The 21,982-nt window shown below is 49.9% G+C and overlaps 2 protein-coding genes and 1 long non-coding RNA gene across 10 annotated transcripts in view; 2 read left to right on the top strand and 1 right to left on the bottom strand.

Annotated features, from left to right (window-relative positions):
• The window catches only part of METTL25B (methyltransferase like 25B), a 9,922-nt gene extending 4,456 nt beyond the window's left edge, over window positions 1-5,466 (bottom strand). For 4 of the 7 annotated variants that reach the window (XR_014776917.1, XM_084769706.1, XM_084769705.1 and 1 more), the window contains exon 1: window positions 5,042-5,275. Coding sequence is in view for 4 of the 7 variants with exons in the window: in XM_084769706.1 (XP_084625832.1) it covers window positions 5,042-5,269 (228 nt within the window). In the remaining 3 variants the exon portion in view is untranslated. Of the gene's footprint in view, window positions 1-4,752; window positions 5,276-5,330 lie in introns of those variants that run through there. The other 3 variants (XM_084769710.1, XM_084769707.1, XM_084769709.1) reach the window with 3 other exon arrangements.
• On the top strand, window positions 5,357-12,066 carry ISG20L2 (interferon stimulated exonuclease gene 20 like 2). Of its 2 annotated transcripts, none has more exons than XM_084769712.1 (4): window positions 5,357-5,497; window positions 6,350-7,333; window positions 10,120-10,320; window positions 10,767-12,066. In XM_084769712.1, the coding sequence occupies exons 2-4, from the start codon at window positions 6,467-6,469 to the stop codon at window positions 10,878-10,880; spliced, it is 1,182 nt and encodes a 393-aa protein (XP_084625838.1). In that variant the 5' UTR covers window positions 5,357-5,497; window positions 6,350-6,466; the 3' UTR covers window positions 10,881-12,066. The 2 variants fall into 2 exon arrangements, with proteins under 2 accessions (XP_084625838.1, XP_084625839.1); XM_084769713.1 differs by having other exon boundaries at window positions 5,361-5,497; window positions 6,313-7,333.
• A 1,651-nt stretch (window positions 12,067-13,717) lies between these two features.
• LOC311590585 lies at window positions 13,718-21,665 on the top strand. Its single transcript, XR_014776920.1, has 2 exons — window positions 13,718-16,188; window positions 18,405-21,665. It is a non-coding gene; the product is annotated as an uncharacterized lncRNA (long non-coding RNA).
• The last annotated feature ends 317 nt before the right edge of the window (window positions 21,666-21,982 follow it).

Here is a 21,982-nt window from a genome sequence, read left to right on the forward strand (position 1 = left end):
CCCAGCCCAACTCTCCCCCTGCCTGTTTCTGACACTAGTGCCCCCATGGTACAGACTGCATTCTACAAACACCTCTCATTTTACTAATGCCCCCCATTTATTTGTGTCTGCTTTTACCACTCAGTTTCTTTTTTGGTTTGTTGGTTTTTTTTTCATGACAGGGTCTCTCTGTGTACCCCTGGCTGTCTTGAGACTTACTGTGTAAGAATGACGGCCTGGAGCCCACAGAGGCCTGCTTCTGCCCTAAGGCATGCACTATGCCTTTCTTGACCAACTGTGTTCGCATCGGCATCACTAGCATGATCAGTGACATACAGCATTAACAAGCAACCATCTAGCCAGGCATGGTGGCTCATGCCTTTAGTCCCAGCACTCGGGAGGCAGAGGCAGATGAAAAAAGAAAACAAAAAACAAAAAAAACCCAGGACCAGGCATGGTGGCACAAGCCTTTATACCTAGCACTTGGGAGGCAGAGGCAGGCAGTTCGCTGTGAGTTCCAGGCCAGCCTGGTCTACAAGAGAAGTCCAAGACAGCCACGGCTAACACAGAGAAACCCTGTCTCAAAAAACAAACAAAACAAAACACCCCACAAAAACAGAACAAACAAACAAACAAAACAAAACAAAAAAACAAAAAAAAAACGCCCAAAACTCCAGTAACCTGCTAATTTATTTTAACATTCATTTGCTCTTTTTAAATTCTGGGGCTTTGGGGGCCAGGCAGGCATGGTGTCAAACACCAAAGAATCCCAGCACTCAGGTGGCAGAGACAGGAATATCTCTGAGTTTAAGGTCAGCCTGTATATAGTGAGACTCTGTCTGACAACAATCAACTAATTTAAAAACAATTTAAAAGATTTAATTGGTAGGGGAGGTAGCTGCCAGTGAATCAGACGCTGGTCTCCACAAGACCACCCATTCTGTTTTCTGGTAAATGGCCTCCAGCTGAGCTAGTGACACACACTTTTCCCCAGCACTCAAGAGGCAGAGGCAGGAAGATCTCTATGAGTTTGAGGCCAGCTTGATCTACAAAGAGAGTTCCAGGACAGCCAAGGCTAAGCAACAACAACAAAACAAAAAACAAACAAACAAACAAAAACCCAACCACCACCAACAAAACCAAAAACCAAAATCTACTGTAAATTTGGTAAGACAAGAGTCTTCTTCCTGCAGAGTTTACTTTGTTTAAAAAAGAATGGTGATGGCATTCACCTTTAATCTCAAGCACTTGGAGGGCAGAGGCAGGCAGATCTCTGAGTTTAAGGCCAGCCTGGTCTACAGAGTAAAATGATTTACAGAGCAAATGAGTAAAATGGTTTACAGAGTAAAATGATTTACAGGGTAAAATGAGAGGTGTATCCAGGGCAGCCAGGGCTAAACAGAGCAACCCTATCTCTAAAAACCAAACCAAACCAAGCCAAATTTTACCAATGGAGGTATAACTCAATGTTAAGAATGTTTGATCAAGGGCAGGGTGGTGGTGCACGCCTTTAATCTGAGCAAATGGGAGACATCTGCCTAGATCTCGTGAGTTCAAGGCCAGCCTGGTCTACAAAGTACACGGCTACACAGAGAAACCTGGCCTTGGAAACAAAATAGTGCATGGTGAGCATGCACAAGGTCTTGGGTTCCATCTCCAGCATCGCAAACTAATGCAAATAATGATTTTAGCTAACACATACTACATGCACTAAAACACATATAAAACTACTTAACAGCTTAATGGAGAATACTTTAAACTCCACAGAGAATAAAATGTGTGAGTTGACACTTCAGAGTTGTCACGTAAAGAAAATACAAGCAGAAGTAAGCACTCACATGTATTCTTTCACTATTCTAACGACACTTATGCAAGTTTGGGGTTTTTTTTTTTTGTTTGCTTTTTGAGACACGTGTGATGTAGCTGTTGCTGGCTTGGAACTCAGGAGATTGCCTGCCTCTGCAACCTAAGTGCTGGGATCAAAGTGGTATCCCACTTCAACTTTAAAAATGTGTTGGCGATATTTAGGGATTTATCCCAGGGCCTCATACAAGCTATACAAAACTTTTTTAAAAAATTACTTAATTTTATTTATGTGCATAAGTGTGAGGGTGTTGGATCCTCTGGAACTGGAGTTACAGACAGTTGTGAGCTGCCATGTGGCTGCTGGGAATTGAACCCGGGTTCTCTGGAAGAATAGCCAGTGCTCTTAACTACTGAGCCATCTCTCCAGAACCCTAGACAAAACTTTTAAAAAGTACTTTTATTATTAATTATGTGTATGTGTGTGCATTTGTGGATGGGTGTGTGCATGTGAATGAAGGTGCCCATGAAAGTCAGAGGTATAAATTCCCTGGAGCTGGAATGATGTGTACAGAATTGGTCCCTTAAAAAGCAGTAGATGCTTTTAACTACAGAACCATCACACGAGCCCTAGACATGTATTTACTCTAGAACAGCAGTTTTCTTTCTTTCTTTTTTTGGTTTTTTGAGACAAGGTCTCTCTGTGTTAGCTTTGGCTGACCTGGACTCACTTTGTAGACCAGGCTGGCCTCGAACTCACAGCAATCCGCCTGCCTCTGCCTCCCGAGTGCTGAGATTATAGGCGTGCGCCACCATGCCCAGCTAGAACAGGATTTCAATCGTTGAAAACTTATAGGTTGTGACCCCTTTGGGTGTCGAATTCCAGATACCCTGCATTCAGATATTTACGTTACTACTCACAACAGTAGCAAAATTACTTATGAAGTAGCAACAAAAATAACTTCATGGTTGGAGCCACCACAGCATGAGGAACTGTATTGAAGGCTTGCAGCATTAGGAAGTGAGAACCACTGCTCGGAGTTACAGCTTCCCACCCCCATGTCTTGAGAAGTCTTTTTCTATGTGTGTTTGGGGGGCAGAGGGAGGTGAAACAAATCTCAACAGTAGTCTTGGGGGCTGGAGAGATAGCTCAGAGGTTAAGGGCACTGACTGCTCTTCCAGAGATCCTGAGTTCAATTTCCAGCAACCACATGGTGGCTCACAACCATCTATAATGTGATCTGATGCCCTCTTCTGGCCTGCAAGTGTACTGTATCCATAATAAATAAATTTAAGAAACAAACAAACAAACAAAAAACAGTAGTCTTGAGCTAGTTGCAAATCAAGGCAATTCTCCTGTCTCAGTCTCCGAGGGGTAGGAGTACAGGCAAGCACTATTATGTATGTCTGGCTTGATTTATTTTTTATCTTATTCCTTTTTTGAAGTATCATAGTCCAGTCCAGGCTGGTCTAGCAGACTACTCAAAGTGAGAAGAGAATGAAATTTGATGGACATAGGCAGCAAACACTAGATCACGTACATAATGGTAAGGAATCAGCATTTCTTTAAAATGCCCAAAAAGCAAGAGGGGCTGGAGAAATAGTTCAGGAGTTAAGAGTACTTGCTGCTCTCGCAGAGGACCTGAGTCTGTAACTCCAGCTCCAGGACCCAACATCATCTTCTGGCCTCATAGCTACACACACACACACACACAAATAAATAAATAAATATAAATAAAAATAAAATAAAAATCAGCCGGGCAGTAGTGGCTCACACCTTTAATCCCAGCACTTGGGAGGCAGAGGCAGGTAGATCACTTTGAGTTCGAGGGCAGTCTGGTCTACAAACTGAGTCCAGGACATCCAAGGCTACACAGAGAAACTCTGTCTAGAAAAACCAAAATAAATAAAATAAAATAAAAATCTAAAAAGCAAGATTGTACCAGGTGGTAGTGGTGGTGGCATATGCATTTAATCCCAGCACTAGTGAGAAAGAGTTCTGAGTTCAAAGCCAGCCTGGTCTGCAGTGCAACTCTGAGGACAGCAAGGGCTATCCAGAGAAACCCTGTCTTGAAAACCAAAACCAAACCAAACCAAAACAACAACAAAACCCAAGATAGTGCAATGAGGAGTTTTTCCTTCAGCCAGGTGTGGTATGGTCATTCTTTGTAATCTTCATACTTAGGAGGCTGAAACAGGAGGATCACTAAGAGTTTAGACTAGCCTCAACTGGAGTGAAACCCTGTCTCTAAGAGAAAAGAAGGGGTGGGGGAGGGAGGAGATGAGTGAGATGATTTTCAGACACATTGGCAAGGTGGAGGCAAGACTGTGGATGAATGACTGAAAGATGGCGTAAGTAGACGGTTGGTGGTGGCGCAAGCCTTTAAATGCCAGCTCTGGGGAAGCAGATGAATCTGAGGCCAGCCTGGTCTACACAGCAAATTCAGGACATACCGGGCTACTCAGAGAAACCAGTCGTGAAAAACAAAACAAAACAAACGATGGCTGGAGAAATTCAGAAGATGGTGACATTGAGACATTATCTAATTTCCCCCCACAAAATCCTCTAGATAGGGATCAGTTTCATAGTCAAGAAAACCTGAGTTAAGAATGAAAGGCGAAAGAAAAATGTTAACAGTAGAGGCAGGATTCCAGTTCAGTCCTGTCTAATTTCAAAGCTCAACTGATCACTCTACCACAAAAACCAGAAGTGTATTCAAAGCCTGACCATGTATGCTCCGGGACACCTCGCATGCTTCTGGGAAAGGTCAATGCAATTGGAGTACGGCCCAAATGTTGGGTTTGGAGGTTACAAAAAACTTAGAAAGAGAAGGCTGGGGCAGGAATTAGCCCATTCTTCAGCCTTCCTTGTTCAGAAGAGGTAAAAGCTGTCTCCAAATTTCTTCTGTAGTAGGCTCCTAACTACCCCGAACACAAGAAGCATCCCGCCCCCAAGCCCAGTGGCCTCACGATGATGTAGGAGTCCAGAACGGAGCGGTAGAGCGCTAGGACGCGGGTGAGGTTCACAGCCAGCTGCCTTCTCTCCTCATGCGAGAGGCCATGGGCTGAGACACCCGGCATCCTAGGGCTTGGCTGGCGGTGCAAGGAGGGAGGAAGTGAGAAGACGCAAGGTCGGTACACTTGTGTACAAGATACAAGCTGGGCTCAACTCCAAGCAAGAACTCCGAATAGACCGGTCCGACACCACCTCTCCCTGCAGTCGCGTCCAGGTTGAAACGACTAAGCGCACTTGTCAAACGTCACGGCTTCCTCGGAGCAAAGCCATTTGCGCGGGAGGCGCCGCGAGGGTCTCGGTGACGTCACAGAGGCGCGCCCAAGCCCCAGCTAACCGTGGGGCGGCCAGCTGCAGGTCCCGCCCTCCTGCCCCGGAAGTGGGGCCACGGTTCCGGCGCGCGCTGTTCCGCTTCCCGCGGCCCACCGCCTTCGAGTTGTATCTCCACGGGGCCCGAGGGGCCGGGGAGCGCATCCCGCCCCCGCCCCCACCCACGCCGCCGCCGCCGCCCCCGCCGCTGCCGCTACTCACGCACTCCGAGTCGCTGGCGTCGCTGCCTGAGGTCGGGGCGCTGCGGGCGCGTGTGCGCCGGCCGCCTTCCCGCAGCCACCCGCGCTCCTGCCGTCCCGGTGTACGTCGCCGCGCTCCTGCGTCCTCATCCGGCTCCGGACGCTTGCGATCTTAGTGCGACCCAACTTGGAGGTAGGTGGGGGGGGCGGATATTCTGGGAACAGCCTGTGCCGCCCGGGCTGTCAAGAGTGTGCCCCGCCCGGATTCTTGAGTTTCCTCCACTCAGCTCCTCTGGTGTGTGGTGTGTCACAGGTCCTTGCTGTGGGGGGACAGGTGAGGTGCGTGAGGACATCGCCCCCACGTGGAGCGGAGGGAGAGCGGTGTCTGGATTTGCTCTTCATTTCTGGTGCCGCGCTGAAGGATGCCTGAGTAATCCAGAGGACATCTCTGCTGTTCATCACCGGCAAACATACTTAGACGTTTCACTTTCCTGCTGTTTTCAGAAGGCCCTTGCTTTGACTTAACAGACATGGCAGAGTTCGAACTCCGGGGGCCCCACACCCCCTCTTTTTTTTTTTTTTTACTCCCAGCTTCAGCATTCACACTTTATGTTATTAGGTTTATTATTTATGTGAGCTTTGCCTGTATGTATATATGTACAGTATTTAAGTGCCCGGGGCCTGCAGAGATCAGAAGGCGTCTGATTTCCCTGGGACTGGAGGTACAGATGTACCCGCGTGACCTGCCACGTGGGTGCTGGGAACTGAACTGCAGGCCTCTGCAAGAGCACCAAGTGCTCTTAACTACTGAGCCGTCTATCTCTCCGGCCCCAGCATCTTCATTTTTTAAAAATGACACTGAGAGTTAGAGATGGGGGAGGTAACCCTTTTAAGACCAACCTGAAGGTGAATTGTAGGGCTCCATTAGTATCTGGGCTCTGGGCTTGCAGCAGTATCACTTGAGTCTTCCAGAATTGGTCTTATCACACACACCCCCAGTCTCCCCAGGCCAATGGTGCAGGTATCGGGATTACTTTGTTCCCAGGGCTAATTGCGGACCTCCACATGTTGAGCTATGGGATTCTGCAGAGAGTGAGCTCCTCCTCATCCTTCTGTCAATAAGTCAGTCTTCCCAGCTGCTCTCCCACCATCTGCTGCCCTCATGTCTACCATACTCCTGAATTTGGACTTTGGAGAACCTTCAAAGAAGGCATTTGGAGGAAATGCCAAGCATCAACGTTTTGTCAAGAAGCGACGGTTCTTGGAGCAGAGAGGATTTCTGAATAAAAAGAACCAACCCCCTAGCAAGGTGTCTAAGTTGAACTCAGAACCTCCAAAGAAAGGGCAAACTTCAAGAGTAGATGGCATTTTAAACATCCTTCCGTGTTCAAAGAAGAAGAAAGAGACAGCTGCCTCCAAGGGGGAGGCAGAACGGCCCACAGACAAGAAAGCGTCATTGTCTTGGCTGACCCCTGCTCCTTCAAAGAAGACTGACTCTGTTGTGGCTAAAATAGATTTGCTAGGGGAGTTTCAGAGTGCCCTTCCAAAGGTTAAGAGCCACCCATCTCTCGCCCAGAAGAAGCACTCCAAGAAGAAGCCCTTGAAGAAAAATGCTGCAGAGAACTCCACCCAACAAGCTCTTTCAGAGAGCAAGGGCTCTAAGAAGCCCTCACAGAAAAGTGCCGCACAGAACTCCGCGCTAGCTCATTCAGAGGACAAAGGCTCCACGAAGAAGTCTTTGAAGAGGAACGCTGCACAGAGCTCCACCCAAGCCCACTCAGAGCGCCCTAAAGTCTCCCAAACCTTGCCAGGGAAGATGGTGGCTGTGGACTGTGAGATGGTAGGCACGGGGCCTAAGGGGCGAGTGAGCTCCTTGGCTCGGTGCAGCATCGTGAACTACAATGGGGATGTGCTCTACGATGAGTATGTCCTGCCCCCCTGCCATATTGTGGACTACAGGACCAGGTGGAGCGGCATCCGCAAGAGCCACATGGCTAACGCCACGCCCTTTAAGGTTGCTCGGAGTCAGGTGAGGAGCGTGGCCCAGGCAGTAGGGGGAGAGGCTGGGAGAGGACTTTGAGAAGTGATTCTCTGGGGAGGTGCCAAAGTACTGTAAAGGGAGGGAAAATGATGTCACGAGGTTAGGAAGGCCTCCTATTGGAATAAGGAGTTGTTTTTCTGGCTGCTGTGACAAAGCACCTGACCAAAGGAGTTTAATGGATGTGTCTGGGCTCAACAGTTGAAGGATATATTCTGTCATAGTACAGAAATCGTGACAGCAAGAGTGAGATGCAGCCGCTGAGCAGTTAGGGAGCAGAGAGAAGTGAGCGCTGTCTTTATTCAGCCTAGGACTCTGGCCAACAGAATGAGTAGGTTATTTTTCTTTTGTTTTTATTGTAAATCTTCCCACCTCAGTTAATTCAGTCTAAAAGGTCACACACACACTCAGAAATTTGTCTTCTAGATACATTAAGTCCTATCAAGTAGACAATTTATCAGAAGTCCACCCCTTGTTAACTCGATATCCAAATATGACGCTTGTCAGCCATAACCTTCCATCCTTGGTCCTCGGAAGCTCATGCCAGTTCATAATACAAAGTGGATTTAGTTCAACTTCAGATGCCTCCATAGTCTTAGGAGTCTAAACACTGTTCAAAAATAGAAGAACAGAGAGTCTCTGACACTTAGGTAGACTCTTAACTGTGAGCCCATCGCATCAAAAGTCCAGAGGCAGGTGGGCGGTGGTGGCTCACACCTTTAATCCCAGTACTAGGGAGGCAGAGGCAGGCGGATTTCTCTGAGTTGGAGGCCAGCCTGGTCTACAAAATGAGTCCAGGACAGCCAAGGCTACATAGAGACCCTGTCTTGAAAACACACACACAAGAGGGCCAGGTGTGGTGGCGCACGCCTTTAATCCCAGCACCCAAGGAGGCAGAGGCAGAGGCAGGTGGATCGCTGTGAGTTTGAGGCCAGCCTGGTCTAGAAAGTGAGTCCAGGACAGCCAAGCCTACACAGAGAAACTCTGTCTCACCAAAATAAAAACAACAACAACAACAAAAAAAAAAACCCAAAAAACAAAAACAGAAGCTGGGCGGTGGTGGCGCACGCCTTTAATCTATCCCAGCACTCGGGAGGCAGAGGCAGGTGGATCGCTGTGTGTTCGAGGCCAGCCTGGTCTACAAAGTTAGTCCAGGACAGCCAAGGATACACACAGAGAAACCCTGTCTCGAAAAACCAGCAAAACAAAACAAAACAAAACAAAAACCACACACAGCAAGAGAGATTCCCTATTGTGTAAAGTGCATAGCATCAGGGCAGAGGTTAGATTTCCCAGAACCCCATACTATGACCAAAAAGCAACTTAAAGAGGAAAGGCTTTATTTCATTTTACAGTTAAAATCCAGTGTGAGGAAAGTTAGAGCTGAAACTCAAGGCAGGAACTGAATCAGAGACCTTGAAAGAATGCTGCTACTAGCTTGCTCCCTCCTGGTTTTCTCAGCCTGCTTTTATATAACACTAGGAAACGCTTGCCTGGGTATGGCACCGTACCACCCACATCAATCACCATAAGGAAAATGCACCACAAACTTGCCCACAGATAAGTTTCATGGAACATTTTCTCAAATAAAATTCCTTCCTGCCAGATATGTCTCAAATTGACATAAAACGGTTGACCCTTTGTCAGCTTGACACACAAACACATCATTGTTGTCCCCCAAGATGTCATTATAGTCAGCATCACAATATAAAACATATTCCTAACTTTAAAAGTCCCATAATCTTTAAAAATTCAAACACTTTAACAGTTCAGTCTCTTTAAAATATCTAAAGTCTCTTTAGAATCCCAATTTTTCTCTAAGGTTTCATAACTATGGGTTCCTGTAAAATCAAAAACAATACTTTATTTCAAGAGGAGGCCACTAGAGGGCACTCTTGGTCTGTGTTGCAATTGGAGGTCCTTGCTCTTGGCTTTCTCTTTTTTTTTCTAGTTTTTCGAGACAGGGTTTCTCTGTGTTATCTTGGCTGTCTTGGACTTGCTTTGTAGCCCAGGCTGTCCTTGAACTCACAGAGGCCTGCCCCTGCTCCCGAGTGCTGGGATTAAAGGTGTGCACCACCACGCCCAGCTAAGAGAAACCCTCTCCCTTTCCCCCAGCTTCTCTGTATAGTCATGGCTGTCCTGGACTCTGCCATCTGCCTGCCTCGGCCTCTGCTCTTGGCTTTCTCTAGACATGGTTCCAGTGATTGCATTTCAGACAGGATTTCACATAGCCCAGGCTGGCCTCAAACTGGCTTTTTAGCTAAGGATAACCTTGATCTTCTGACCCTCCTAGTGCTATGATTACAGACATGTGCCACCACACTTGGTTTGCACAGCATTGGGGCTAGAACTCAAGGCTGTATGCATGTTGGGCAAGCACTGTGACAGCTGAGCCACATCCCCAGCCCCTCCAGTGGCTCTTTATAAAGCCACACAGTCCACTGAAGGAGGTTTATCAGAGATGAATAAAAGCCGGGCATGGTGGCACATACCTGTAATCCCAGCACTTGGGAGGCAGAGACAGGCGGATCTTTGTGAGTTTGAGGCCAGCCTGGTCTACAGAGTGAGTTCCAGGACAGCCAAGGCTACACAGAGAAACCCTGTCTTGGAATAAAGATTAATAAATGTGTAAGGGATCTCTAATGATACAGATTCAACCCGGATTGCACATAGCAGCTCTGTAAGGGAAGGATGGACACTTGTGGGAGGTTCGTGGGGTAGTGGGGTGGGTGTTGGTGATGGCCATGCCTCTCATTACTCCGCTGTGCCCTTTCCAGATCTTGAAGATTCTCTCAGGGAAGATCGTGGTAGGGCATGCCATCCACAATGACTACAAAGCCCTACAGTACTTCCACCCCAAGTCTCTCACCCGAGACACTTCCCAAATACCACTCCTCAACCGGAAAGCTGACTGCCCAGAGAATGTCACTTTGTCACTGAAGAATCTCACAAAGAAGCTGCTGAGTCGGGACATCCAGGTAACTTCTCTCCAAGCACCCCCACCACACACGCAGTTTGTGGCCCCGTAGTTTCCCTGTCTGTGAGGAGAGCTAGCTATCCTTGCGTTGCCCATAGACAGTACCCGACAGGGCTGTGGGGAAAGAGGGCTACAGCATACGGTGCTGTGTTGCATGTCACACGAGAACGTGTAAGACATAAGACTCAGAAGCTCTGTCTGTGACCAGAAATGTCTTCGTCTGTATGAGACACACATATTGCTACAGAACCGAGTGTAGTAGACAATAGCAGGCTTCCTGGGAGAGCCTCACAGACCTGCTAGGCAGGAGGTGCTCCAGCCGACTTCTGACTACAGTCCATGAACTGTAGAGGAAAGTATGGAAGGCTAGCAGGTTATAGGAAGTCCAGAGTTGGCGAGGAAGAGATGAAACAGTTCTCGTTGTCTTCTTGATCTTTTCCCCTGTAGGCTGGAAATAGTGGACATTCCTCGGTGGAAGATGCCCAGGCCACCATGGAGCTGTACAAGTTGGTTGAAGTTGAATGGGAACAGCACCTGGCCCAGAATCCTCCAGAAAATTAGCAATCCCAGGGAGCCACGTGCAATAGTTCTGCCAGCTTCACACCTCTAGAAGCTAGAATTGTTGGGGACAGGGACTGGACCAGAGACTTAATCCCATTGAAATTTCATCTCAGCTGTTGTGGTCGCTGTGTGGTTAAGTGTCTCATGGAAGGGGAAAGCATTCATGTTAAAACCCGCCTCTAGCCTCTAGGTCAGACAGGTGGCCCAGGACTGTCATCCCAGATATTTGGAAGCCTGAGACAGGTTACAGATTTAAGGTCTGCCTTGGACTACAGCATTAGTTTGAGGCCAGTGAGACCCTGTCTTAACAGAAAAAGAGGGCCAGGACTCAGGCTCACGGCTAGTGCTTGCCTAGCATGCACAGCCCCCCAGGGCCCCCAGGCTCACTCTCCGGCAGTGGGGTGGGGAGGGTAGAAGGAAAGGGACACAACATGGTGAACAACGGGCTGTTCACTTCTTTAATAGTGCTAACCACGAATCGCAGGGTGCTTGTGCCAGTCAGCCTTCTTGACTTTGAGGGAGCAAGGCACACCAGGGAACACGCTTTCCCACGCCACCTTATACATGGGACACATGTCATAGACGTTTCCTTTTCTGGTAGGGAGTGAGAAAACAGTTGGCTGTGTTGTCAAGGCTGACCTCAAATATTTGGGCTCAAATGACTTCTTCCTCGGCCCCATGAGTAACTGGGACTACACGTGTTTTTCAGCACAGTGCCCGGTTCTTTGAAATTTGTTTTGTTTTGGTGTTGTTTTTTTTTTTGTTGTTGTTCTAGTTGTTCTAAAGTAATTAACAGTATCCTTTCACTTTAAGAAGTGTCCTGATTGCTAAGCATGGTGGTCTGTAATGCCAGGACTCTGGAGCCAAGGCAGAAGGAGGAAAAGTTTGAGGCCAGTCTAAATACATACAGAAAACCTCTGGCTCACAGAAGTAGAAAAAGAGAAGGAAAGGATTGTGTGGCAGCTTGCTGAACTGTATAGCCACATTACATAGCACACTGAATAACAGTTTACTTAATTTAGGTTCCACTTAGTTTAAAAAGAATTTATGTAATTTTAATAGTCTTTGAACTTTTCACTTTGCAAACGAACCTTCTTAATTCAAATGAATCTTTTTATGAATTTTTATAATAGGAAACTGGTGGGTTGGCTTTTTTAAATGTATATAAAGATGTATTCTGGTTTTATTTGTATGTATGTATGTGTATGCTTTCAAAGGCCAGGAAAGGGTGTCAGGTCCTGAAACTAGTTTCAGGCCATTGTGAGTTTCTGGAAGAGGGGTGCTGGAAATCAAGCTGAGACAGTCTGGAAGGAGCCATCTCTCCAGCTCCTGTGCTGGATTCCTTTTGGCTTCTCGTTAAATACCATCCCATGAGGAGGGCTGTGTGGTTCTGGGAGGACCCGAGGCTGTCTGGACGGTTCACTGGAGCCCTCATTTGTTAGCTGATCCAAAGCTTTGGTAAGGCTCTTGTCACACAAACGAGCCTTGTCTTTACTGTCACACCTGAAGTGGCGCCCCAAGCCATGCAGGCACCCTCACGTAGAGGGTATGTGACCAGGGGAATGGGGTGGAGTGACTCTGTGGGCATAGGGAGGGACAGAGTGGGGGAGGACGGGTGCTTGGTGACGCCAGCCTGGCAGCTGTTGCCAGCTCTTCCCCAGTGGTACACACCCTCATCGCCTAAAGGTGAGTCATGGGTCTGTCCAGTTTTACTGCCCCTGCTTTCAGAACTACCTTTCCATCCCTTCACGTTTTCATTTTGTCATTTAATTATTTGTAGCAATGAATTACTTTGATTCCTGGAGTCTCAAATCCTGAGTTTTAGCTTTAACTTATAAGGGGTAGTGTTTGTAGATACTGTAAGACTGTGGTCTCTAGAGAGCTTCACTGGGCCCTGCGCTGTGCTGAGCCCTTGAGGTGCACCATGCTACTCTGAGATGGTTCAGGGAGCCGGGCAATGGTGGCGGCACACACCTTTAATCCTAGCACTCAGGGAAGCAGAGGCAGGCGGGGGTTGGTGTGAGTTTAAGACTAGCATGGTGTATGAATCAAGTCCAGGATTCTATATAGAGAAACCTGGCCGGGGGGGGGGGGTGTTGTTTGTGTGTACAAGTGCTTTGCCTACATGTATGTCTGTGTCCTACTTGTGTGCCTGGTGCCACGGAGGCCATTAGAGTATCAGGTCCCCTGGAACTGGGTTTACAGACAGTTGTGAGTTGTCACATGGGTACTGGAAATGAAATCCAGTCCTCTGCAAGAGCAGCCAGTTCTCTTCACCACTGGGCCATCTCTCTAGCCCTTCAAGGTGGTATTCTAACTTAACCACTGAAATTGAAGTTAACCAAAATGTAAGGAATCTTTCCCAAGCACTCAGATTTGGTGAGCAGGCCTGAAGCCCCTGCCTCGCTGTTAGCATCTGAGTGGTTAGCTGGCAGGACACCGGCTTCCACCACTCAGCTCCTTACTCGGTGTCTGTTCTACACCAGGCAGTGTGCTAGACGCTGGAAATGGTATTGTCCTTAGCCCTGAGGAAGAAAAGCTAGGAATCCTCAGCACCACGCATTTGCCATCCAGAGCCAAGATGTAATGCAGGCTAGTAATATTAGCAGGTCTGTATTTCTAAAAGACAATGTTGTCTGCTGTGTGGAAGCGCATCTGTGCAGCTGGAGGAGTATGAGAGAAGGGGACATGAGCAGCAGGAGGACAGGTGTGCTGGGCATATCTGAACCAGGATGCAAAGCCCAGTGGAGATGTGAGCAGCGCAGGAGAAGGACAGGTGTGCTGGGCACATCTGAACCAGGATGCAAAGCCCAGTGGAGATGTGAGCAACACAGGAGAAGGACAGGTGTGCTGGGCACATCTGAACCAGGATGCAAAGCCCAGTGGAGATGTGAGCAGCGCAGGAGAAGGACAGGTGTGCTGGGCACATCTGAACCAGGATGCAAAGCCCAGTGGAGATCGGCTACAAACTGAGGTTTTGAGCCCACATTGCAAGGCCAAGTGTTGGTTGCTCATCCGGCACTCAGGAGGCAGGGATGGGACGATCACAAGATTTGGAGGTTTGGACACCGTCTCACTATGTCATCCTGTCTTGACTGGAACTCACTATATAGGCCTAGCTGGCCTCAAACTCCAGAGTCTGCCTCTGGCTCCCCTAGCACTAAAGCCTCTTGGCCTCTCAAAAGTAAATCTTTTTCTTTTGGTTTTTCAAGACAAGGTTTCTATGTGTAACAGCTCTGATTATCCTGGAATTCATTTTGTAGACCACGCTGGCCTTAATCTCAGAGATCCGCCTGCCTCTGCCTTTCTAATGGTACTAGCCCAGAAGTAAATGTTAAAAAAAAAAAAAAAAGGCCAAATATGGTGGCCCATGCCTTGTTTGCACAAGCACACATATGCTCCAAAGCCCCTGCATCTGTCCTTCATCTGGCATAGTCTTCTTTTGCCTATTTACATAATTTGCTTCCTCATATTGTGCGTGTACAATCTCAGCACCTGAGAGGCAGCGGCAGTCAAATCCCTGTGAGTTCAAGACCAGCGGGATCTACGTAGGTCCAGGCTAGCCTAGGCTTAAATAGTGAGACCTTGTTTGTTTTCAGAGATTGATTTGCCAGGCATGGTAGTGCACGCCTTTAACCCCAGCACTCAGGAGGCAAACACAGGTGGGTCTTCATGAGTTGGAGGCCAGTCTGGACTACAAAGAGAGTCTAGGACAGCCAAGGCTACACACACACACACACACACACACACACACACACACACACACACACACACACACACATCAGGGCGTGATGGCGCACATCTTTAATCCCGGTACTCGGGAGGCAGAGGCAGGCGGATTTCTGTGAGTTCAAGGCCAGCCTGGTCTACAAAATGAATCTAGGGCAGCCAGGGCTACACAAAGAAACCTGTCTAAAAAAAAAAAAGAAAAAAGAAAAAGAAAAGATTGATTTACTTTGTAAGGTGACCAGTGAGATGATGTTCTTACAGAGGATCCAAGTTTGGTTGCTAGCACCCATACCAAGCAGTTCACAGGGCTCTAGCCATCTGCAAGAGATCTGCACACACATGCATGTGTGCATACAGATGAACTCATAAACACAGGAAGGGAGGTGTATCTCATTTGTAGCAATTCTGTTACCTCACTTCTGAGCTCTGTAGTACCCAGACAGCGTGGGAGATGCTGACCTGCACTGTGTGGCACAGACCTGCGCTCCTAGCTATTCCAGGTCTGCCTGGCTGCAGAACGGGCTAGAGGGGAGAGGAAGGGAGCAGTTCAGGACTCCAGCCGAGGTGAGTGCGTGAGTCCCATGCGTGAGTCAGGAGATACTAAAGTACTTAAGTGATAGGAAGGAGGGGGTACGTGTGCAGCACACAACAGCACGCTTGCCCGGGTATTTGTCATAGGAAGAGCTTTGAGATGGTGGCGTTTACGAGGAGACCTGAAAGGTAAGAGGACCAAGTTGTGTAAATAGTCAGAGGAAGACTGCCAGATGGCTGCTTGTGTGTTGAAGAGGCAGGCTAGGGGGTCTGCATGGCTGCAGCGGAGTAAGCCAGGAAGGAAAGGGTAGGTGAGGTCAGGAAGGAAGGGAAGACACAGGCAGATAACAGGGCTTCGCTGTACATCAGAAGGATTTGAGGCTTCACACTGCATCAAGTGGGAAAGCACTGTAGGATCTGGAGCAGAGGAATGATAGAAATTAGTGCGGGCTACCTAGCTGCCGCCAGCAGAGAGTGAGTGAGAACCAGTGCAGAGGCTTTTGCACCCACAGCAGTGGGGCTGCCGAGTGGCCTCATTTGGGCAAGTTCAACTTCAGGCAAGCGGTTGAACTTCAGTTCTGGATGGTGAGCAGCTATTTAAACCTAGGCTGACTGGCTTTTCAGCCCTCTTCAGGCCCCAAAGAACACTGAGTGTGCCCATGCCCAGAGAGTGGTGGGCCCAGGCAGGTCAGGGTAGAGGCTGACTGCACAGCCTGGTCAGTCATCAGGGCAGAAAACATGGGCAAGTGACATCTAGTGGCGCTGCAAGGAAAAGTTCAGCTTTTACATGGAGATCCACACTCATTGCCACAGTGAACCAGACCTGCAGCACTTCTGCGTGGGTTTTACAGCAGTCCTCACCCCTACACTTAGCTACACTGATGGCCTTCTGGCTTTCTCTTTTTATATAACTTCTAGTCTTACTAGGGGCATTGTCAACCTCATCCCCCTTTGACAAGGCACAATAAGAGCCTAGGATTTCCAGAGAACGTACATGAGCAAATATTGTGAAGACTTCCGGGATCCAGGGAGATGGCTCAGTTGGTAGGTAAGTAAGATCCATGCTCCACAAGCATGAGGACCTGAGTGGGGATCCCCAGCACAAATGTAAAAGGTGGGCATGGCAGCGCACGCCTGTAACCAGCACTGCCAGGGAGGGTACATGGAGGTCACTGGCCAGCAAGACAGCCCAGCTGAATCAGTGAGTCCCAGGTTCAGTGAGATCCTGTCTCAAAAAAGATGAAGCTGGGTGGCGGCGGCGCATGTCTTTTATCCTAGCACTCAGGAGGCAGAGGCAGGTGGTTCTCTGGGTTCTAGGATGGTGAGGGCTATGTAGAGAGAGAGACCTTGTCTCAAGAAACCAAGAAACGAGACACGCACCATCGACCTCCAACCTCCACACATGCTCATGGGCACCATGCACACACACACAAACTCTGAGTAGAAGTGTAGTGTCTAGGCGCCACGTACCTGTCAGTTCTCCAGAGTGAGACTCTAGGGTGGATACATCCGTGACATTGACTAGAAGGCATTTACCAGAAGGCTGTGCATACTGCCAGCTAAGAGTGGGAGCTTTCTCAGGACAAGGCCTGGGACTCTGGCCCAGCTTTTCAGAGCAGCAAGCAGCACAGTGCTAGACTAAAGCAGCTAGTTCCCCAGAGGCCATGCCCTACGGTTACAGCCTGTGGAATCCTGCTCAGTATCTTTTTGGTTTTTTCCGAGACAGGGTTTCTCTGTGTAGCTTGTTAGACCAGGCTGGCCCCGAACTCACAGTGATCTGCCTACATTTGCTTCCTGAGTGCTGGGACTAAAGGCGTGCTCATCCACATCCAGCTTTAGTTAGTATCCTACTCCTATGATGAAACACCACGGCCAAAAGCAAATTGGGGAGAAGGGGGTTCCTTTGGCTTGTGTTTCCACATCCATCACTGAAGGACGTCAGGACAGGAACTCAAACAACAAACCGGAGGAACCTGGAGGCAGGAGCTGATGCAGAGGTCATGGAGGGGTTGCCTACTGTCTTGCTCAGCCTGCTTCCTTATAGAACCCAGGACCACCAGCCTAGGGTGGTCTGGGCCCTGCCTCATCAATCACTAAGAAAATAAAGGCTTGTCCACAGCTCAGGCTTATGGGGGCATATTTGCAGTAGGGCTTCTCTCTTAGATGACTCTAGGCGTCAAGGTGGCATAAAATTAGCCTGTATTGTCTGAGAGACCCCTGCTCATAACTCATGAGAGGAAGAAGGCAGGGGTGCCATGCCCTGGCTGCTGGGGAGGGAACCGTGGCCCACACCCAGAGAATCCAGCCTGGCCACCCTGTACCGGGCTAGCTGGCAGAGTGTGTCCTGTGAGTCCTGGCCTACAGTCTCTCTGGCTCTGGGCCAGCTACTAGTGTAGGAAGACCCACCACGGACAGCCCACATCACTGGGAAACCGGTGCTACCGGAGCTTGGGAGGTGTGAGACCAAGACTATGAAAGTGACAAGGTTGTTGGCAGCTGTGAAATCCAGGAAACACTGCCCTCTGATTCCCCAGGACATGTTCTTGCCAATCCCCAAGTTCCAAAGCTCCCACATAGATGGCTTGGCCCACGTTAGGGGAGCGGCAGGCAGGAGAAAGTTGAGGACGTCATTTGGATGGCATACATTGCTAGGCTAACAAGTTCACAGGCCTCAGCCCAGTGCTCTCTGGGAGTGAGGAGGTTGTAGGGCAGTTTAGCTTTGCTTGTTAGCTGACATTTCCCAGAGCTGATGCCCACAGGGAGGAGAATCAGAACTTCCCCTTCATACATCGTTTCCCCATTTGTTCACGCTGGCCAGAGCAAGCCATTAGGTCTAGGTCAGTGCAGGGGCCTCCTCTCCTCCCCTGCCCTGCTCACTCAGCAGGTCGCTGGCTTTGCTCTTAGACAAGATAGGAGCGGAGGACGGGTGAGCAACAAGGCCTTGCACTGGCTAAGGCACCAGATTCTTGGTTTTTTTTTTTTAATCTATAGCTTTATTTTTATGTGTATGTGGTTGACTGCATGTACAGTATATGTGTGACCATGCCCAGTACCCAGGAAGGCCAGAAGAGGGCATGAGATTTGGAACTAGAGTTATAACAAGTTGTGAGCCATCATGTGGGCTCCAGGAATCAAACCCAGGTCCTCTGGAAGAGCAGCCCCTGTGCTCTTCACCACTGAGCCGTCTCCACCTCTCCTGGCTTAGGATGGCAATGGTGGGGGGAAGGGCCCAAAATTTGCACTGCTTGCTTCCATCTCTTCCAGGAACCAGAACATCTCAGTTGTATGGAAATGAGAAGAGGCTCCCAGATCCCAGCTCTTTTTCTGTTTCCTACCCTCAGAGGGCAGGAAAGGCGGCATCAAGGAGGTGACCAGATTGAGGGTTCTCCAGGCCCGGTGTCCTGGCCAAGTGCTGCCTCCTTGGAAAGAGGCTGCGCTGTCCAAAGCCTTGTCTTTTTCAGAACAAGCTTTTTCCCCAGGCACCACAAAACCCATCTGTCCTGCCTGTTGAACTTCCTTGTGGCCACAGCCTCATCCCTCCTACCCTGGCTGCTAGAGTTGAAAACAGTGTGTTAGTGGCAGATGGGTACGGTACTAGGAACCAGACCATAGAGCCAATGGAAGTGTAACTGCAGGTCAGTCTCTATACAGGGGACTGAGACTACGTCTGGACACGTCCTCAGCCAGTGCATCCCTACCCCACCCTCCTGTCTTCCTGGCTCAGCCAGCCCAGCCCAGCCCAGCCCTGAGGAGAGCGTTGGCAGCTGGAGCTGGGAAAAGCCTGGCAGAGCCAAAAACAACAGAGGCCCCGCCTGGGTGCTGTACAGACCCTCTTCTGGCCTGTGGGAGCCCCTCCTCCTGCCACAGCCTTTCCTATTGTTTCTTCTTAGGCTCCTGTGCTGTCCTCCTGGACCTACTTGCCTCCCTTTGCCAGACCCCAGGCTGGCCCTGCAGTCACCGCAACTTCTGCCTTTGGGTGGAACGTCCCTTTACCCTCAGGGTTCTCGGTCCTCCTTTCCTAATTCCCAGGAAGTTCTCTTCTGCGTCCAAATGTTTCTGGGAGGTGGATTGCTTCCTTCCTAGGTCCCTGACCCTGTCTTTAAGCTTTGGGACTCTGTTGCCCTCCATCCTGCTATAACAACAAAACCTGGGTCCCTGAGCTAGGGAGACAGGCAGAGGTACAAGTGTCCCCTTTTCATGGAGGACCCCAGTGAGAAGTGGGATGATGGATCTAATCTGTGCAGCAGAGTCCTGAGGGTGCAAAGGCTCAGGAGGTACAAGTCTAACTCAACCCAGCCAGCCTTCCTTCTGGCTCAGAACACCACCACTACCTTCTGTAGAAGCAAATGTCCAGCCCACAGTGGTTAAAAGCACTCAGTGCTCTTCCAAAGGCCCTGAGTTCAATTCCCAGCACCCACATGGCAGCTCACAACTGTCTAATGCCATTTTCTGGTATGGAGATATAATGTAGACAAAGTATCCATACGCATTAAATAAATGTATAAATCTTTTTAAAAAAAAGTATCCAGCCCAACCTGGCTGGCTTACACTTTGGAAGGCCAGGTCACCAGTCACAGACCCAGTAGACACTTAATACCACTCTGAGTGAAGCCTTCCACCAGTACTGATCTTGACAGAGAATCTGTGTGCTTCTGGTTGGGAGTGAGGGTGGGAATTTTGTGACTTTCCTGCTCTTCTTATCCTGTCAGCCCTGGCCCCTTCCATGATGGACTGGGTGCTTCTTTATGCTCCTCAGTCTTGGGGATGTAGAAGGCAGAAGTGCCTCCTATTCCGAGCCACCTCTGTTTTTCTGCTCTAAGCCTGAGACCACCTTCCTCCTAGCCACACAATGAAACAAAGCACCCGCGTGTCCCTTCACTCTCTGAGCTGGTCTGTTCTTCCCCACCTGGTCCTCAGCTTGTTTCTGCTTCCCTATTGTGTCTACAAACTTGGCGGGAGAGGGGCCCCAAGAGGGGTATGGTCACGGGAATGGGGTCACTTGGGGCAGATCTGCAGCAGATTTGGTTATAATTGAAAGGCCAGAGGCACCGGGAAATTCCATTCCTTATTGATCCCAGTGGGAAATTAAAGCCAGTAGTTGGGCATGGGGCTCTTATGGCTGCAGCTCCTCCCATCGGAACAGCTCTGGGGCCCTAGCCCTGCCCCCTTGTTAGATGGATACCCCAGCCATCTCTGCTAGCCCTCCTCCTGGTGTCCCCTTTTCCCAGCTGCTCGCATAAGCACTCCTGCTACTCCCCTGAAATAAAAAGACTGCTGGAGGTTGAAACCCCCAGCCCTAGCTAGTCCTGAGTCCCTTCTGTAAAGTTGGGGTGCTTGGAGCTCTGGCCCTGAGCTGCCAAACCACAAACACATCTGGAAAGAATTCCCCGCCCAGTCCCACTTCCCTTTGTCTTACTTCTGTCTCTGGAAATCCTAGCCAGTTGCTAGAGGAGGGGAGCAGGCTGGGGATGAAGGGAGGGGAGTGGGCGAGGGCTCCCATTCCCACCTGGGGAGCCTCCCCCAGCCTCCAGCCTCCGTGGGACTCTGCACCTGGCCTGTGTTTCTCTGAACTATCTTGGGCCTCCTTCCTAGGCTGGGTGCCATCACCCTGGTGGGCATCTGTAAGGGCCTCAAGGCTGCTGGAAAGAGTCAGGGCTTGCCCTTCCCTTTTCTCTTGTAGAAGGGAAAATGCTACAAAGGGCCTCTCCTGTCTATGGCCTCCAGAAGTCTGGAGATGTGGAGTTTGAACACAATGACCAGTAGACGAGGTGGGGACACTGGAGGGGAGGGCAGCACGCGCCTGTTTTCTGCCTTGTTCCCTCCTCGGGCCACTCCTCATTTCTTGTGCTAGAAGCCGAACTCATTGTCAGAACCTAAAATCATCTAGAAAGTACGCCGAAGCTCCGTGGGGAGGGCGGCAACCTGCACTCATGCGTTCCCCAGGAGTTCCTTTTCTCTCCACCTCTGCAGCAGGGGAACTGCCTGTGTGTGCCTCTTCAGGAGCTTATGCCTCCTACCCCGACCGCAGCCCCGCAAATGAGAATTCCCCTTTAAATTCTAGAGCCCTGGACCCAGACCCACTCCCTCTGGGTGGTGGTGGGGGCAATCCAGACGCCCTTCTGAGAGGCAGCCTGCCTCTCTCATCCTCTCAAGTTTTCCACACCCCATTATTTGGGAATTGCCTGACTCTGTCTGGCCTCTGCATGACACTGTCTGGACTATGGTTAATCCTCCAGGCCCTGTCCACAGCTCAATTCGACTCCCCAGCAAAGCCTGCCAGTCCCCAGTTCACCGGGTCAAGGCTGGCTGCTCCAACCTTGCCCACATCGACAAGGAGGGGCCAGGTGGTGATCCCTGTTTGAGAGCCTGTGGGGGCTACAGGTTGGGGGTGAACGCACAGGCAAGGGAAAGCGCTTCCCGCTCTAGCTGCGTTGTTTCTGGCCACCCGCGTGCCTCAGAGGCCCCACCTGTTTGTTCTGCTCCTGGTCTCTTGCCCTTTCCACTAGGGGTTTGCCCACTTAAAAATCATCCTCCGAAAGCCCTGGCCCGCTGCACTTGCAGCTCTGGATGGCGGCATCTCAGACCCACCCCAGCACAGGTAGCCTTCTCCCAACGCCAGTGGCATTGAGGCATGCCGGGCGGGGGGAGGGGGGCGGTGGCGGGCACGCTCGAGGTCCAACTCCCCCCCTCCCCTTGTGGCCCAGGGGGCTGGGGAAGCGGAGCCACAGAGAAAGAGCCCTAATAAAGAGTCGTGTCAAGTGATTGGCTGTGACCTCTGCCCTCCTAGCCTCTAGCCCGGGGCTCCTGCTTAACCCTTCGTTGTCCGTTCAGTGCTTGGAAAA

This window comes from Acomys minous, assembly GCF_964271855.1.
Source record: "Acomys minous genome assembly, chromosome: 19".
In the NCBI taxonomy this organism is placed as follows: domain Eukaryota; kingdom Metazoa; phylum Chordata; class Mammalia; order Rodentia; family Muridae; genus Acomys; species Acomys minous.